The sequence below is a fragment of the Protopterus annectens genome, chromosome 3.part1 (assembly GCF_019279795.1).
Source record: "Protopterus annectens isolate FY-2018-M chromosome 3.part1, PAN1.0, whole genome shotgun sequence".
In the NCBI taxonomy this organism is placed as follows: domain Eukaryota; kingdom Metazoa; phylum Chordata; order Ceratodontiformes; family Protopteridae; genus Protopterus; species Protopterus annectens.
The window spans coordinates 233,613,658-233,632,120 of record NC_056732.1 but is presented as its reverse complement, the minus strand read 5'-3'; the positions used below and the strand labels follow the sequence as shown (position 1 = coordinate 233,632,120).

General features: G+C 39.8%; 1 protein-coding gene across 1 annotated transcript in view; it reads left to right on the top strand.

The window, feature by feature from the left end:
• Positions 1–10,672, top strand: part of LOC122798074 (collagen alpha-6(VI) chain-like) — a 1,097,601-nt gene extending 1,086,929 nt beyond the window's left edge. The window contains exons 39-41 of the mRNA XM_044066731.1: positions 2,160–2,208; positions 2,293–2,503; positions 10,025–10,672. Coding sequence (XP_043922666.1) covers positions 2,160–2,208; positions 2,293–2,479 — 236 coding nt within the window. The 3' untranslated portion in view covers positions 2,480–2,503; positions 10,025–10,672. The remainder of the gene's footprint in view (positions 1–2,159; positions 2,209–2,292; positions 2,504–10,024) is intronic.
• The last annotated feature ends 7,791 nt before the right edge of the window (positions 10,673–18,463 follow it).

The following is an 18,463-nucleotide window of genomic DNA, read 5'->3' as shown; positions in this document are numbered from 1 at the left end:
TGCCATATACATGGTTCGATGTTCCTAAACTGGGGCAGTGCTGTGCCATATGCATGGTTCAGTGTTCCTACACCAGGGCAGTGCTGTGCCATATGTATGATTCAGTGTTCCTAATTTGATGCAGTGCTGTGCCATATGTATAGTTCAGTGTTTCTACACTGTGGCAGTGCTGTGCCATATGTATAGTTCAGTGTTCCTACACAAGGGCTGTGCTATGCCATATGTATAGTTCACTGTTCCTATACCAGGGCAGTGCTGTGCCACATGTATGATTCAGTGTTCCTAATTTGATGCAGTGCTGTGCCATATGTATAGTTCAGTGTTTCTACACTGTGGCAGTGCTGTGCCATATGTATAGTTCACTGTTCCTACACCAGGGCAGTGCTGTGCCACATGTATGGCTCAGTGTTCCTACTTGGGGGTAGTGCTGTGCCATATGTATGGTTCAGTGTTCCTACACCTGGGCAGTGCAGTGCCATATGAATGGTTCAGTGTTCCTACACCAGGGCAGTGCTGTGCTGTATGTATGATTCATTGTTCCTACACCAGGGCAGTGCTGTGCTATCTACATGGTTCAGTGTTCCTACACCAGGGCAGTGCTGTGCCATCTGTATGCTTCATTGTTCCTACACCGTGGCAGTGCTGTGCTATATGTATGAGTCAGTGTTCCTAAATCGAGGCAGTGCTGTGCTATATGTATACTTCAGTGTTCCTACACCAGGGCAGTGCTGTGCCATATGTATGGTTCAGTGTTCCTACACCAAGGCAGTGCTGTGCCATATGAATGGTTTGGTGTTCCTACTTGGGGGCAGTGCTGTGCCATATGCATTGTTCAGTGTTCCTATACCGGTACAGTGCTGTGCCATATGTATAGTTCAGTGCTCCTATAATGGGGCAATGCTGTGCCTTATATGTGGTTCAGTGTTCCAACACTGGGGCAGTGCTGTTCCATATGTATGATTCAGTGTTCCTACACTGTGACAGTGCTGTGCCATATGTATAGTTAGTGTCCCTATACCATGACAGTGCTGTGCCGTATGTGTGATTCAATGTTCCTACACCAGGGCAGTGCTGTGCCATTTGTATGGTTCAGTGTTCTTACACTGGGGGCAGTGCTGTGCCATATGTATGGTTAAATGTTCAAGGCAGTGTTGTGCCATATGTAATGTTCAGTGTTCTTATACTGTGACAGTGCTGTGCCATACATGTAGTTAGTGTTCCTATACCATGAGTGTGCTGTGCCATATGTGTGGTTCAATGTTCCTACACCGGGGCAGAGCTGTGCCATTTGTATGGTTCAGTGTTCTTACACCAGGGCAGTGCTGTGCCATATGTATGGTTAAGTGTTCAGGGCAGTGCTGTGCCATATGTATCATTCAGTATTCCTACAGCATGGCAATGTTGTGCCATATGTGTGGTTCAGTGTTCCTACACTGCGGCAGTGCTGTGCCATATGTATGTTTGAGTGTTCCTACACCAGGGCAATGTTGATTTCCATATATTCTGTTGGGCTCACAGGTGGCATGAGGTGATCTGTGCAAACTACTTACGCTTTGCTCCCATACCATTTTTAAACAACTAACAGTTATTACTCTTTGCACTTCTCTACAACTACCTTTGCAACTTAGCACAAAGTTTTCTGAGTCCCAACTTTTTTCATTAAAAAAGTTACAGCAGCTGTGGGGTTTATCACACAAGCATATTTTTCAAAATTATGAGCAAAAAACTTAAAATAATTCTGCCACATGCCTCACTGCAAACTATGATACTTCATTAAGACGAATGAACATTTTATACTTACAATGACGTTTTATTAATGTGAAACATCAGTCTGTCTTATAAAATATTTCGGCTTCCTGTGAACCATGTTGCCAGATTACTTTATAGTGCATTTGCTTGGAATCCTTGGTACTGGGTTGTCCATTCATCACATAATTCAGCACATTTTTTCATTATCATTTGTTTATAAATCTTGTTTGTAAAGCATTTCTACATGCAAAAATGAAGCAATTATTTCTGAATGAAAAAAGCTACTGATACATTTGGACCTATTGTTTCCTGAGTGGTTAGACCAGCTGCCATCTATTAGAAATGACTCTATGTGCATTTTATTTTGTACTTTTTAAGTACTTCACTACTAATAAACTATATTTTTTTAGATGATCTTAATGCCTATCCTCCAGCAGGCCTAGAGGAAGAATGTGCCAGGTAATACTGTCTTCGAGGCTTTTATTTACACTGACTAGTTCAGTGTTGACACGTATATTTGAATATTTGTTCATCTTCTTTCAGAATCCGTGAAGAAACCAATCTTGAGTCAATTGAAATTGTAAAGCGGCACATAAAGTATGAAATGGATAAAGCTGAGAATTTCACTAAATCTGAAGATGCATATTTAACGACCAAAAATGCCAAAGCAGATCATAGTGAATATAATGAAATGCTTCGAGTCAGTGAAACAAGGAAAACTAATGTCTAAGGAAAAGCTATATAACAACCTGTGGTATGTGCACAGTTATATAACATGGCTTAGGATATATATTTTTACCGGGAACATTATAAATAATTCTTCCATATAAAACAGTCTCAGTACCTAACAGTTTTGGCAATGTTTACCTTCAAGTACTATTTCATGCAAAATGACTATAATGATGGTGAAATCTTTGAAGTGAAATGATATTATTAGCTGTCCAGCAGCAGAACACTAGCATGTTGTGCTGAAGGGTTTGGCTTCTAGTCCCTAATATTATGCTTTTACTTCTAGTATTCAAACAGTGCCTGAGCAGAGGGCTTTCCTCTGTATGTATGTGTGTGTGTGTGTGTGTGTGTGTGTGTGTGTGTGTGTGTGTGTGTGTGTGTGTGTGTGTGTGTGTGTGCGTGTGTGTGTGTTTCTAGTTTGATCATAATGGTGTTGAACTGAGCCATGATTCCAGCTATTACAGTGTTTGATGTGAAAACACATTTAAGACATTTTATAAGATTTTACAGGAAGCAACTGGCATTGCTTAAATACCATTCCAGATCTTTGCTTATGTATGTAAAGCATGTGGAGAATCTGTTGACTTAAGACGAACGAGCTGAGTAATTTAAAAAAAGCATTTCTTAGCAGTATTATGCATTCTTTTAAGGTCTTGTTTTAAGGTCTTACTACCATCATTCTAATGCTTTCTGTGTTTTACAGTTTAGCCTGCAAAACTCCACTGTATCTCTTTTTGAATCTTCAGTTAAAAACAAGGAAAAATAGGCATCTAAGCCACATTGCATTACTTGTAGATGTCATGAAATCTCAGATCTGTTCTGCTGTATTCATTTATTTATTTATTTCTATTTGTTAACTTTAATACTCTTGTATATATACCAAGTCACTTTTCACTGGAGGCCCACCAAGAAAAATCCAATAAATAAAGCAAAGCACATTATAAAACTAAGTGAAAACGTCATACAGAAGTATATATCCACGAATATTGTCATATATACCATAACAAAAACATATTGATAGCCACTCCATCGGAGAAAAACACTGATCATACAACACATCAAACCTTCATAACATTGAAATATATTTGATCAGAAAAGCAACCAAAGTAGTTTCACTCTGTGATCACAACACTGCAGATACAATCACACATGCAAACACACCATACTGTTCTGTACCACCCATTACAAACACCTAACAAACAATTTACAATCCTACATACTCCAGCCTAGTCAAAAAAGACATTCATTGTTTTATGTGGCACTGAACCACACATTCTAATTTGAATTTACTGAAACCTCAGTTACACAATTGTGACCAAAAGCAGATGGACAATACAGTCACGACTGCTGAATCCTACACAAATGCACTCTATAAGCACTTCCACGAGTGCATGGATTGTGCTATCCCAAACAGAACCAAGACTCTATCCTCCAAAAAAAAGGAAGCCAATCTGGTGGTCCCCTGACATAAACAAACTCTAAAACAGAAGGAAGAAACTGTTGCAAAAGAGAGTAAAATCCCATGAGTGGAGGAGCTCCCTGGTAAGCCCCAGAAGAAGCCGAGATCCATTATAAGATCCTCCAAAGCTAGCTACAAAAAGAAAATCGCCAGTGATTCTAAGGACAACCACAAAGCATTCTATAGCTATGTCAAGAATCTCAATGGCAACACCCAGATCTGCTCTGAGTTACAGCACAATGGCACGAAAATTACAGAGCCAACTGATATTGTCAACATCCTGGCAGATAGGTTCAGTGCTAACTTTACCCCCCTCCCCTCACCCCCTAAAGGGCCCATATCTATAGAGGAAGTATGCAGAGTCCCTGTAATTACAACTACGCAGGTAAAAGCTGCACACTCTAAGGCCAAAAACACACCATCCATGGGACTGGACAACATCCCAGGCTGCGTTTACCTGGGATAGCTCTGTTGAGTGAAAGTGGGATGTAAAATGAATCAACCTGCCAAACATAAACTAAGAATTGCTACACTCAGTGTAGATTCACTGATAGGATGAGACTTTGAATTGGATGAAATGATGAAGGAAGCTAGACATCCTATGTATACAAGAGACTAGATGTTAGGGCAGTGCAGCAAAGCCACTTGGCTTATGATCTAGAGTCTAATACTCAGGTAGAGGACATACTAGAAATGGGGTGAGAACTGTGGTGAAGAAGAGGTTTCAGACGACATTGAGGGATGTCATCAGAATTAGTGACAGACTCATAGCAGTCAGACTCAGTGAGGGTCATCATCAGAATTAATGACATACTCATGGCAACCAGACTCCAGTGTAAGGATAGGATAGTATTCATAATTTCAGTCTATGCTCCACAGCAGGGCTGTGACAATGAGGAAAAGAGAGCATTCAGATAGTAGTTGCAGGACCTGCTAGATAAAGCAGGACAACATAAATTGGTGTTATTAGTGGGTGACTTCAATGCACATATCAGGACAGACACACTAGGATATGAGAATTGCATGGGTCCACATGTGTGGGGCAAAAGGAATAAAGAAGGAGAGGTCATTCTAGACTTCTGTCCGGCAAATGGCTTAGTAGTAGCCGATGCATGGTTCAAAAGGAGAGTCAGTCACAAGATCACATACAACAGTAGTCAACATGCAACTCAGATAGACTTCTCCCTAGTAAGGAAAGGGTACTGGGGTAGAATCAGTGATTGCAAAGTCATCCCCAGTAAAACAGTCAGCACACAGCGTAAACCAGTGGTTGCCACAGTCAGCTGCAAGCAGTGGTCAGAGAAGGCTCTAAGGTCAACAGAAACCAGGCTGAAGACCTGGAGATTAACTGGATAGAAAACACAACAGTTCAAGGACAAGAGCAGAGCTGTAAGACCTCAAGAAGAGGAGGAAATAGGTGGAGTTGAAGAGGAATGGCAACACCTCAAAACAGCATGTGTGAGGATTACAGAACAGATGTATGGCTGAGCAAGGTATGGAAATAAGGTACATAAGGAAGCTGATGGTAAAATGCAGAAGTCTAGGAAGTCATCAAAAGAAGGAAGGAGTGCAGGGCAAAGTGTGAGATAGAAATGATGGACGAGGTTTGGAAGGAATACTGGTTGGCTAACAAAAAGGCTAAGAGAGTAGTTGTGATAGCAAAGAACAACACATCAAATGCACTCTACCAGCTTTTAGAAAGTAAGTCAATAGATGACACAAAGAAACTATATCAGGTTGCAAGGCATAGACAGAAAGATAAGAAGAGAGACACCCTTCAAAAGAGATGCCAGAAACAACCTGCTCACCAGTCCACAAGAGAGCAAAAGCTGCTTCCAGCAGTTTCTGAATGGAGAAAACCCCACTGCCCAAGATACAGCCTACAATAAGAGAAGAGGAGGAGCCCAGCATAGAAGAAGTAAAAACAGCACTACAGAAAATGAAGTCAGAGAAAGCAGCACTCTCAGATGAAGTCACAGCAGGTACGATAAAGGTGCTGGGTGAGATAGGGGAGAAATGACTGCTGAGGGTACACATAGTAATGTGGAGAGAAAGGCATATCCCAGATGAATGGAGAATAAGCATACTAGTGCCAGTGCTCAAGAACGAAGGGGAAAGGTATTAAACTCCTGTCACATTGCATGAAAGTTCTGGAGATGGTGCTTGAAAAACAAATACAAAGAGTAGTAGAAAGTAGAGCAGTTTGAATTTAGATCAGGATGCAGCACAACTGGCCCAGTGTTAGCAGTGAGACAGATACTGGAGAAGATGCTAGAGATGATAAAAAGAGTCCAACAGAGCATTCCTGGACTTGAAGAAACTATATGACAAGGTCAAAGAAAAGCTGATGTGGACAGTCTTGTGGTAGTTTGAAGTCCCAGAAACATTTGTGGAATTAGTGTAGGCAATGTACAAGGATGTGCAATGTGCAAACAGTATTTGGTCTCACAGACAGGTTCCCATTGTGAGTGGGCTTGCATCAGGGTTCAGTTCTGAGCCCACTGCTGTTCATAGTAGTGATGGACTACATTAGCAAACAGGTTGGAGGGGAGAGATCAACAAAGTTGCTGTATGCAGACAATGTGGCATTACAGGCAGACTCTGAGCTAGAACTTCAGCAAAGGATAGGGGAATGGAATGGAACACTGGAGGCACATGCAATGAAACTGAGGAAGTTGTAATGGCAGCAAATTGTGGAGTTCAGAAGAAGCTGAGAATTGAAAATAATGGGAAAATAGTGGAACAGGTTCACAGCTTCAAGCATCTGGGAGGAGCGGTTGAGGAAAAAGGAAGTCTGAATGATGAGGTTAAAGCTAGAACCAGAGATGATGCAGCCAACTGGCACAGAGTGTCATGGGTAGTATATGACAGAAGAATGCCAAAGAAGCTGAAAACTAAGGTGTACAAAACAGTGGTTTGACCAGTACTACTATAAGGTATAGAAACCTGGGCAGTGATGGCAGAGCAGTTGAGGAAGCTAGAATTGATGGAGATGAAGTGCCTGAGAAGGGTGGTAAGATGCACACTGTAGAACAGATGAAGAAATGAGGACATAGGAGCAGAAGCCAAAGAAGCTCCAATTGCAGAAATATCAAAGAGAACAGATTACAGCGGTTCAGGCACAGGTGCAGAAAAGCAAAAGACAATCTAGTGAAAAAGATTTCGGACACATGGGAAGAAGGCAAGAGGAATCAAGGGCATCCAGGAAAAAAGTGGATGGATTGTGTGAGATAAAACCTGTGACAGTCAGGCATATGTGGTCGAGGAAGGCAAGAGAGTGATTGAACAGAAAGAGCTGATAACAGTTGACGCGACACTCCGATCCCATATAGAAAATGGGGAAAAATGTGTGTTAGTGACATAGGAATAAAAAAAAAAATGACAGAACAGAATATTATGAACATAAATTGTGAGTGTGTGAGTGTTATATGATTGCTGGTTTTAAGGGTCAAAAAATACAAATTAATTAATTGCATTTACCTATGTTATATTTGTGTATGAGCAACTGTATATACCTGCGAGGTAGTTTTTAATTTCATTATGAACAGTTACTGCTTTTTCTTTATCCATTCTTAATTGTAAAGCAGCCTTATCTGTAAAGCAATGGAGTGTATCATTATGGAATTTATTAACAAGGAAGTAAGAAGTCTTTAAACCTTGGACATAAACTAGTCTGGATTTGTTAAAGACAGATTTTTTTCCTCTTAAACTTGATGGACTCTTTTGAACAGATCACTTAGGCAAATTGGTTCACACTGAATGCATAGACTTGGCCATGGCTTTTGATGCATTTTATATTCTGGCATCTGCTGGACTGCAGAATGGCTTGATGACTGATCACAGTCTACTAGTGTTGGAGGTGTGATTTCATCTAAAAAGTAGTTACCAGTGGTGCCCCCCAGAGATGGGTTCAAGGATCACTCCTTTTTGGTATTTTCTTCTCTGACATGAAAGCTGATGCCAAGTGCCTGTAGCAGATTAGGTTTGGTGATGATTGCAAACACAGGGCTGTTATAAATACCCCTACTGACCTTTGGATTCACCATGATTGCTGAACATGCACTAACAAGTGGTGTGTGAACCATGGTCTCAAATTCAGTGTCAAGAAATGCAGTATTGTATCCTTTGGCAAATCTGGGCACTTTAACAGACAATGACCTGTTCTTTGAGCACCATGAGATCTCTGTTGATATGAAAATTACTTTATATAGCCAGACAGATCACCAAAGCTGTATCTTCTAGATCCATTGGCGTTATCATCCCACTTTACGCCTCCCTTTTCAAAGCAATAATTGAGTATACTGCCTCCCCTTGGTATGTACTTATATAGATACATGACCCAGCTCAAAAGACTGCACTTTCCTTACTAAAACAATAAAGGTCATGTCCTTCTTGAGCTACCCTGAGCACCTTAAAGTGCCCTCCCTCATTTCTATTTTTTATCAGCTATTGAGAGGGGACCTATGCCTTGCCTACTGAATTTCAAAAGATCTGGTATTATGCAATCTCTTACACATCTGCAAAACTAATAGCACCTTAAACATGTGCTCAACAGATCTTAAATTTCAATTAAATTGATTAAATTTAACTTAAATTTAAATTGGGTGGTGCAGTGGTGCAGCGGTTAACATTGTCGCCTCACAGCAAGAGGTTCACCAGTTTGATTCTTGGCTGGGATGCCTTCTGTGTGGAGTTTGTATGTTCTCCCTGTGTTTGCGTTGGTTTCCTCCGGGTACTCCGGTTTCTTCCCACATTCCAAAGACATGCATCTGGAGCATTTCTCCCTGGGCCTCCGCTGAAAACAGGCTCTGTGGAACCTAGTCAGACTTTCCCGGTCAACAAATGATAAATAAATAAATAAAATAAAAAAGTGTAACCCAGATGACTGAATGGGCAGCCATAAGTACATCCCCAGTATGGTCCCTCAAACTGTTATGGAAAAGGATCAAAACTAGATGCAAGGACCTCATTTCATGGTGCATGGTAGTATTCTATGTTGTGGTTATTTTATTGTGTGATCATGTGGCTAGGCTACAAATGGTCAGTTGGATCAACAGCCTAGTATTAACCTATGAACCTATGCTTGTAAAACAGGTGGGTGTGAGTGAAACTAAATAATAGATAGAATCTGTGGCTACTGGAGGAGATTTTGGGAGTGGCATGCAGTGTGATTCCATTTGTTTCTTTCTTTGTAACTGCAAAGCTTATAGCAATTGCAATGATTAAATGCCTTTCTGCACATCTCTGTGCTGTTATAGAGGACATTCTTATGGTAAGATTACATGCAGGGTTTATACATTTGTACCATGTAAATGTATGGAATTTTCTCGCTGAATCTTCACTGCAGGATGGCTCTGCCCACCAAGACTAACATAGTTATTAACAGGAATAAATAAATAAATACATTATGAGGCTATTAATCCAAAAAATACTGCAAAGTCATTACAAATTATATATATAGCTTATACCAAAGCAAGAACTAAGTTGCAAATATTCTTGTTTCTCTTTCATTTGTCAGAACTACGTTAAAGAAAGAAAATATGAATCAGTGGCTGAAACTGCATTGTATGCCAAATGCTAAAACTGTGGTTCTCCAAACTACTTTTTCAAAGAGGAATACTTGATAAAATATCTCCCCTTTTCTAAAACTGAATGACTGCACACTAGTTCAGATACCGAGTAGAAAGAGTGTGGACAGCAGGCCGCACTCTTCAGTGGTGATACACTGGGGCTTGCCCCAGTTAAAAGTTTTGATGCATATTTGTTCTCTTTTTTTGTTTGTGTTTTGATCTAGTGCACATCACTGGCTTTACTTCAATGTTGTATCCTATAACAATTACTCATTCAGCTACTGTAGTGTGGTACCTTATATTTCAAAACTATATGTTGTAAATAGGAATTAGTACATTTAACTAATTCTGTTAGAGATGCTTGTAAAGTAGTTTTGAGAGGTGCACCTTGTAAGCAAACTGAAACAAAATAAGTAAATAAAATGTAGATGAAGTACAGTAAACACTTCTCAAATATGCATCATGCTTCACAGAGTTCAAATTTTCAATGTGTTCTTTTTTTTTTTTTTTTTTGTAGATAACCTTCATCAAACCTAAGAAAAGAGGAAGCCATTTCATCTGAAAAGAAAAGCAGGACAACAATCTGCCAACTGTTGATACATGAAGACTTTTTCCTTATTTGTTTAACTACTGGGGTTGATGAAAACAGTGTTGAACACTCACATCTCAGTCATCATCTTGCACCTTACAAACAACAGTGAAGCAGGACAGAAATTCAATGTTTATGTTTTCAGAGGATCCTACATCTTTTGGCACTGAATTTTAGAAGATAGTACCTTGTAGACAAGACATCTCCTACCTCATCGTAACTGCTCTCCTGTAACTTTTAATAAGCACATGACATTTGAATCCCTCTTTCTTAACAAATATTTTGCAGCTTAGCCACAGAATTACCTACAAAGTCACCAGTAAGTAGTTTGGCAACTTTTTGCACTAAGTTGTGACTTGTACAGAACTCACCACCCATGTTATGTCAGTATACTGGATGCCTTTCTATAAATAACCAACTTTATAACAAAAGAGATCTTAGTAAAATGAACTTTCTTCACATTTACTCATTTCAGTACAGTGTTTTGATTTGGGCTCCTTTTGTTCAGTCTGTATGTTCAGTTTCTTTATACATTACACTGTAACACAGTTATCCAATAAAGCCTATGTACAGAAATCGTGTCTCTGCACAATAATTTACATGAATGTTTACTGTCTTTAAGAACATTTTAAAATGTGTATTTTAAAAAGTATTACATTGTAAAAGCACTAATGGGAACCAAGACATGTTTCAAAGAAATGCCACATTGACTTTGACTCATACTGTAGGTTTGTTTTAAATTACTTCCATCAAAATTGCCTTTAAAGGCAAAATAATTTAGTGCTTCTCCTTTCATGAAAACTCATTTTACCTTTTTTCAAAAGTCTTTATGGTTAAATGGCAAATAGTATTAGGACATAACATATTTACAGATGAGTACTTATCTTACATTGAAGAAATTTAGGTGAGGCACATGCCTGTTTGATATAAAATTACAGTATGGATGATTTAAATTGGGAGCTATTATAGATTCCCCCCAAGGCACCAACATCTTTGAAAGAAGGTTTAACACAGACAAATGACCGTATCCAAAGCCAAGGCCTAGAACACAATGCCAGAAATTGCATTATAATGCCCTTTGCTAAACTGTCAACCCAATACGATTACTCCATTGATAAAACAACCCTAAGATTTGACCGAGTAATAAGGGATCTGGGAATATATGTTGACAGTAATCTACACTTTGATCAGCATGTAGTTAAGATAATAAGAAAATAGTCTTCACCCAACTTATAGGAAAGATATGACATCTAGGTCCAAGGACGTTATTGTACCACTCTACTCAGCCCTTATTAGACCTATCATTGAATAAAATGCCCCCTTTGGCATGTATCTAACCAGACACACGCAACAGTTGGAACGCTCACAAAAGTTTCTTACCCGGGGAATTCAGGCATGAATACCCTATCTTATACTAAGCTCCTAAAGGTTATGTCTCTGTATTCAATCTCCTACAGGCTGCTAAGAGGGGATCTTTGTCTGACTTACAGGGCTTCCTCAGACCCAGCCCTAACAGATAAGTTGCACATGTGCAAAACAAATAGCACCAGAAACATTAGTTCCAGGGATCTGAACTTCACTTGTGACATAAACAGAATGTGCTGGAGAGACAGATGTGTGTCCCAAAGGATCACTGCACTATGGAATTGGGCCCCATCCATGTAAAACAGAGTTTATCCTGTTATTTAAAATAAACCTTGGCAATTGGATGGGAACTCATGCATTTAACCCCAGACTAGCCTCCATGTCCTTTATGGACAAAAGCTAACCCCAAACTAGCCTCCATGTCCTTTATGGACAGAGGTCATCAATATAAAAAGCATTACCTAAACTAACAACCCCACTGAAAATCCTTAGTTACCTCCCTACTAACTATTAACTAGCTGTTGTGACAATTAACTCATGGGGATAATTAATTGGCTGTGTTAATTGCTGTCCTTTTAAGTGTCAATTTGATTCCCATGCTGTTCATTTCTTTAATAGAGTTGGGGGTTGGCATAATGGTTAAGGTGTTTATCTCACAGACACAAGGTACAGAGTTTGATTCTCATCTTTGATGGGAAAGTGACTAGGCTTAACGTGGCTTGCAAGGACTGCTAGCCTAGTACATGGCTATGAACCTATCAACATATACCCCCCCCCAAGATGCCCATGATACTCAGGAATCAAATGGATTAAGGTGAACAGCTAGCCTTAGTGATTGTTAGCCTAGTGACAACCTATGAATCTATGAATAGACATCAAAACATCAGTTTTTCAGTTTGTTGCTTATTTTATAAGTCAAAATATATTTTAATATCATTGGCTAAAAGTGTTTGATATTAGCTATTTTCTAATGATATACACTTCATGAAAACTGTACAGTTTTACACAAGTAAAAATGTCTGATACATCGGTTATAATTCCACTGATGTGCAGGCCAAGGATAATGCAGTTTCTGAGTTGCTGTAATGGTTAATCTTTTATTATTAATCTCGGTTATTAAATGAAGTTGTTCTTTGCTGCTGCAGGCATTATCATGGGTTAACCATTATGTACTAAATAACACAGACCTTGGCTTGTACACTGGAATTCACGGGCATTCTAGAATGTAAATAGTGAAGTATGCATCTAGTGCTTCCAGCAAGATTAATTGATTTGTGTACCTGAGACATTATCACATTAAGCTAACAAGACTATTCAAGAATATCCAAACACACATTAATTACAGTAATAGCACTAAAAAGTCTTAAAGCAGCAGTTCAGTTGACTTCCCATGATTCTTGTATCTGACACACATCTGAGCTATATTTTGGAACAGCAGACTGGGGCAAGAGAAGCCAACATTAGGAGAATCAGGCAGCAGTGGGACCCCCTGCAAGGGCTGAGGTGAACAATATATATCACAGCACTGCAAATAGACATCTGGACCACAACTATGAGGCGTGATACAGACAACACCACTAATGAAATGCTATATGTATTATCATATCTAAGCAATGCAGTGCAGTGCATGGACTGGCCATGCTGTGCATCAGACCTTACCTTGCACATACAAGTTAAGGAGTGGGCAGGGCAGAGACATCATCATTGCCACATTTGGGGGGACTGCAATGCTATCATATAAGCAAGGGTCATGGAAGGTAAATTTCATAGCTACATGGTCTGGTAGCAGGTTTTGGAGAGGCAGGGATCACATCCTCTATGGTAGGATCACATCCTCTATGGTGGCAGGTTTTGGAGAGGCAGGGGTCACATCTTCTATTGATGGGGAGGCACTGCTTTGTCATGAACATTATTAATGAGTACTTTGGTGGGCAGCAGTTTCAGGGCTTGATGTTGTTTGTGGCAGGGATGGCAGAGAACTAGGGGAGTGTGTACATGCACCCTGATGGGATTTTCCATGTCAGGAGCCAGCAGATGCACAGCATGCACTGCCCAGATGATGGCCATGGATAGACATAGTGCTCCATCAGCCTGAAGTGTAAAAAGAAGACTGATGGTGTAGAACTAGAGGAGCAAGCAAGTGTAGCCTTGTGAGGTGTCCAGTGATAGAGCCTGAAGATGGCCACATACATGAGACTACCGATTACCAGTTTTGGTGGCTTCTGTAGCCAGAACCAACAATGATGCTATGTCAGGAACAGTCTGCATCATCTGGGAATGCTTGGCCTTTGACTGGTCACCTCACATTAGGTCCCTTAATGGCCATAGACAGCAGAGCATGCACAGACAGACTAAAGGACAGTTATTACCAACCTCATGAATGCTCCATTAGATGCAATGACAGCCACCAGTGACCTCACCTAAACTGTCTGTTCCTTATCCTTATAGTCATTGTCACCGTGCAGGTGTGGCTGTCAATATGCTGGCCATGCTTATGTAGCATGCTGTCCTGCAAGCCATTCAACACACTCACCATCTCCAAAATGGTGTGAGTAGCATCTGCCTGCAAGGGATCTCTTATCTGCACCCAGGTCAGGTACAGACCTGAAGTCATAGTGGTTCCAGAAGCCACCATATTTTTCTCTGTGGGGAGCACAAGCACATCAGAAACAGTTTAGCTCACAAATGCCACCTGTCCTAGAGACTCCTGTGTAGCCTGGGTGGAGCTAACAGTTACAGGATGTCTGCCAAACATTAATGAAATTGGAGTTTTGTTCTGCCCCAGCACAGGCTCCTCATATGTTTGAGATGAGTATCAACCCTCCATTGTTAGTGTTTCTGACAGTGCCACTGTCATCAGACAACACCATGTGCAGACTGGTGTTATCATCATCAGTCACAGGTGACTTGAAGAAACCGGCATGCACTGTCCATTTGTGACTAGACCTTCTACCAGTATAAAGTGTGAAGTATAATAACAAAGTACCCATGACAGTGCTATAACAAATGGCTATCCCTCACAGGCATACTGGCAAATGACAAAATCTTTGTTTATCATATGGATGTTAACATAATTTGCTGTGCAGGTTGTTGCATTTGCAGACCAGAGGTACCTGGAGGACAGCTCTGCCTCCTGATGAATAAGTCCCTGCCTCACATGCACTGCACTACAATATAGGGCAATGTAATAGCTAATACTAACCTGGTGCATCCCCCCACAGACACTTGTTCAGCTGTTACCTGCCCAGTTCCCACATACATGCCACTATTAGGTATGAGGATCAGCTGCCCATCTCTGTACAGGGAAACCAGGAACTCCTTTATCTTTGTGAGCCACTTCTGTATCATTGGTCCTTCGCTGAAGCCAACACAAACCTAATGTAGACTCATCCTATACTCACCCACAGGACTGATGTCCTCTAGTATTCTTTGCCTACTCCTGAAAAGCCTTGTCATGTTACCTATAGCTCAGATGCCCATGTCAAAAGTACAAAGAGCCTGCGGTAGCACCTCATTGAGGACATTTTCCATCATTGCCTCTGTTGTGAGCCCATGACAGGACATGCACACCTGTGGCTATGTGTACACAGCTGTATGTGGATGTCCTGTATGACTGTATGCTGCCCCCACCACCACATGGTGCCACTTACCTGTCCCCTGTTGTGCTAAGACAATCCCCCTCTTTACTAGCCAACTGCATTTCTAGATTTGTTATCATAGCACCTCTTACATGACACACTGAAGCCATATAATACTCTAAATAACCTGCTCCCCTACAATATGTATTGCTATGCTGCACCCTATGTTCAGACAAAGCATGGCATGGCTTGTGCTACATACACATTGCCCTCCCACAGCAAGACATGACAGTGCCATGGCATTGTGGTGCATTTCCACACATGCAGATGCCAGTTACAATATGCCCCTGTTGTGGCCATCCACCATAGTTGTTTAGTACAGTGCAACAGTACAGTTCCAGTTGTGTTGTCATCCTCCAGTATAGCTATTTCTAGGTCTAACGTCCTAATACAGTAAATTCTTGATTTCAAAATTGGCTGTGTGAGAGAATATTAGAGAAGCCTCTCAAAATATGGCAGTATAGCTTTATATCATGTTAATTCTGGCCTGATGGAGTGACAGTTGTGTTAAATGCTGGACTATAAGACAGATGTCCAGAAAGGCACTGAGGTAACATAACAGGTAAAATCACAAACCCTTTATTGTCCAGATACAAAATGTAAACATAAATGTAGAAAAACTGTAGAAAACTGTGGAAAAAACTGACTAAGCGCTTTCACCCTCCTGGGCATCTTCAGAGTCAGTTAACTTCATTAAAAACAAACTTTAAATACACAAATTAATTAGTACATAATTAGACAGAACTGATAGAACAGGCAAATAGTTAATTTGTTAACCCCTTAATTACTTGTTCATCAAGCCTTAGGCTTCTGGCAAAACAGTGTTTCTTGAGTGTTAAAATCACTGTGTGGTTAAACTAAAAAAAAATGAATAAAATGAAATGACATGAAGTCAAAAACAACATGTATTATTAAAAAAACTAGTTAAAACAAAAACTCATATCTGTCACAATGTATATATACACACCATTGTTGTGTGTCAAATGCAGGCTGCCTTGTGTCTTAAAATGCATGCTAGAGACAAAGAGTCGTTGATGCCTGGAGCATTACTAGCATCCAGTCTCAGCTGCCAAAGACATTCCCTTATCTCCAAAATAGTTTTATAGTCTCCCCCAAACTCCTTTGTGTAAAGCCTATCAATGACAAAGAATATGAACTTTTTAAAATTTGGACAGTGATTCGTGTGAGTGTATAATAAATTAGTGGTTTTCTTATTTTTTATGTCTCTATAATGTTCCAATATTCTTTGTCTTAACTTCCTAGTAGTCATGCCTATATAGAAGGCTGGGCAAGATAAACAGGTGGCAGCGTAAATGACCATATTTGTGTTGCAATTACAGTGGCCAGGACTCTTCAAAGTTCTCTTAAAGTTACCTAAACAAATGTAAGGCCCGTCGTTGATAAATTTACAAGCCTTACAGTTGCCACATTTAGCCATTTTAGCAGGTCTTTGTCCAAAAGATCTAGGTATCTTCTCTAATAAATCCTTCAAGTTTAAACCTCTGCTGTTTATAAAGGTCGGGGTTCTACCTAGTGTGTCATGTAAATCTGCAGGGATAATATTTTCCCAAGCACTATGAATAGCACCCTTAACTTCAAGTGCTAAAATTGTGTTGTAGTACCATTCCTGTTGGCACATTTTTTTCTCTCAAACTCTTTTTTATGATTGATGACTTTGTCGCACAACCTGTGTGTGTCATGTAAAATGGGAACAAAATCAGTGGACCTTCTTCTAAAAACTTCGTGTTGAAGCATCAAAAGCATGTCAAGCGGGTAACTTCTTTGGACAAATAAGTCTCTCAATATACCTAGTTCAACTGTAAAAATGTCATCCTCACTGATGATATGAGACAACCTGATCATCTGGCCCTTGACCACATTCCTCCTAACATAGGCAGGGTGACAACTCTTGTAGTGTAAAATGAATTGCTGTAGGTTTCTTTTCTGTACAAACTGGATTCTATTTTGCCATTTTTAATATATAATTGTAAATCCAAATAGTCAATAATCTTCTTATCAGCCTTATATGTAAATTTAAAAAATGTAGTGGTGTTGTTCAAGTATGATATAAATTCTTCCAGTTCGTCAAGTGTACCCTTCCAAAAAAACAAAATGTCGTCCAAAAATCTTAAGTAAATAGGCATCTTTGCCTTAAATTCAGATGTCAACACAAACTGGACTTCCCATTCTGCTACAAGGTTAGCATATATGGGCGCACATTTAGCGCCCATAGCAACCCCAGTGGACTGTCTATAGTATTCATCCTCAAAACCAACATAGTTGTTCTCCAATACCATCTGCATCAGGTCCACCAATAAACCCTTCTTATCCCGATGCAAATCGGTATTTTTGTCCAAACTCTTGCCAAACCAGTCTAGACCAAGGTCATGGGGAATTACTGAAAATAAATTGATAACATCAACAGTTACCAACAAAAATTCCCCTAAATGTTCATCAGGCAAAGTTCTGAGGCAGTCCAAGTAGTGCCAAGAACTTTTAATATATAAGGCAACCTGTCCAAATTCTCCTTGGTCATAATGTCTATATATGAAGCTAGTGGTTCAGTTTTAGATCATCTTGCTGTTCAATTTTAGATCGTCTTGCTGCGACTATTGGTCTAAAAGGTGGGTTGATAATGTTTTTGTGGATTTTGGGTATACCAAAAAGGGTAGGCATGACCGGATGTTCCACCAGTAAATATTTATGCTCCTCTGCATCTATGATTCCTTCACATAGCAACTCATAAAGCTGCCAGTCTATTTTAGTGTATGCCTTCTGGACGTCAGATTTTGAAACTAACTCATATGTGCTGGAATCACATATAATATTCTGCATCTACCTTGAGTAGTCAGTGTTGGTCATAATAACTCCTCTACCCCCTTTGTCCCGTTTCATCACCCTATATTCGTTGTTACCAGAAAGCTCCTTTAAGCAAAATACTTCTGCAGATGTTAGGTTGTTGTCTAACACTACCTGTCTGTTATCAATGAAATGCCTAATTTGCGTTGTACATAACCGTTCAAAAGCCAAAACCGCAGGATGGTATGGGGGTATAAAAGTACTGTTTCTTTTAATTTTAAACATTTGTAACTCTCTATCAATCCTTTGTTTGGTACTGAAAAATATTTTTAGATTCAATTTTCTTGTATATAACTTTAGATTAATAAGTACTTTACTGATGTCATATTTGAAGTCAGGGACAAAAGATAAACCTTTTTTCAATAAACTAAGATAACTGTCTGTGATCTTTAAACTAGAGAAACTGTACACATAAAAGGAGTCATCCCCTAAAATGGTAGGACCCTCCTTGGAGTAGTTCACCAAGGATGGGTTCAGTATAATTTCAGGAGGATGTTGGGGTAAA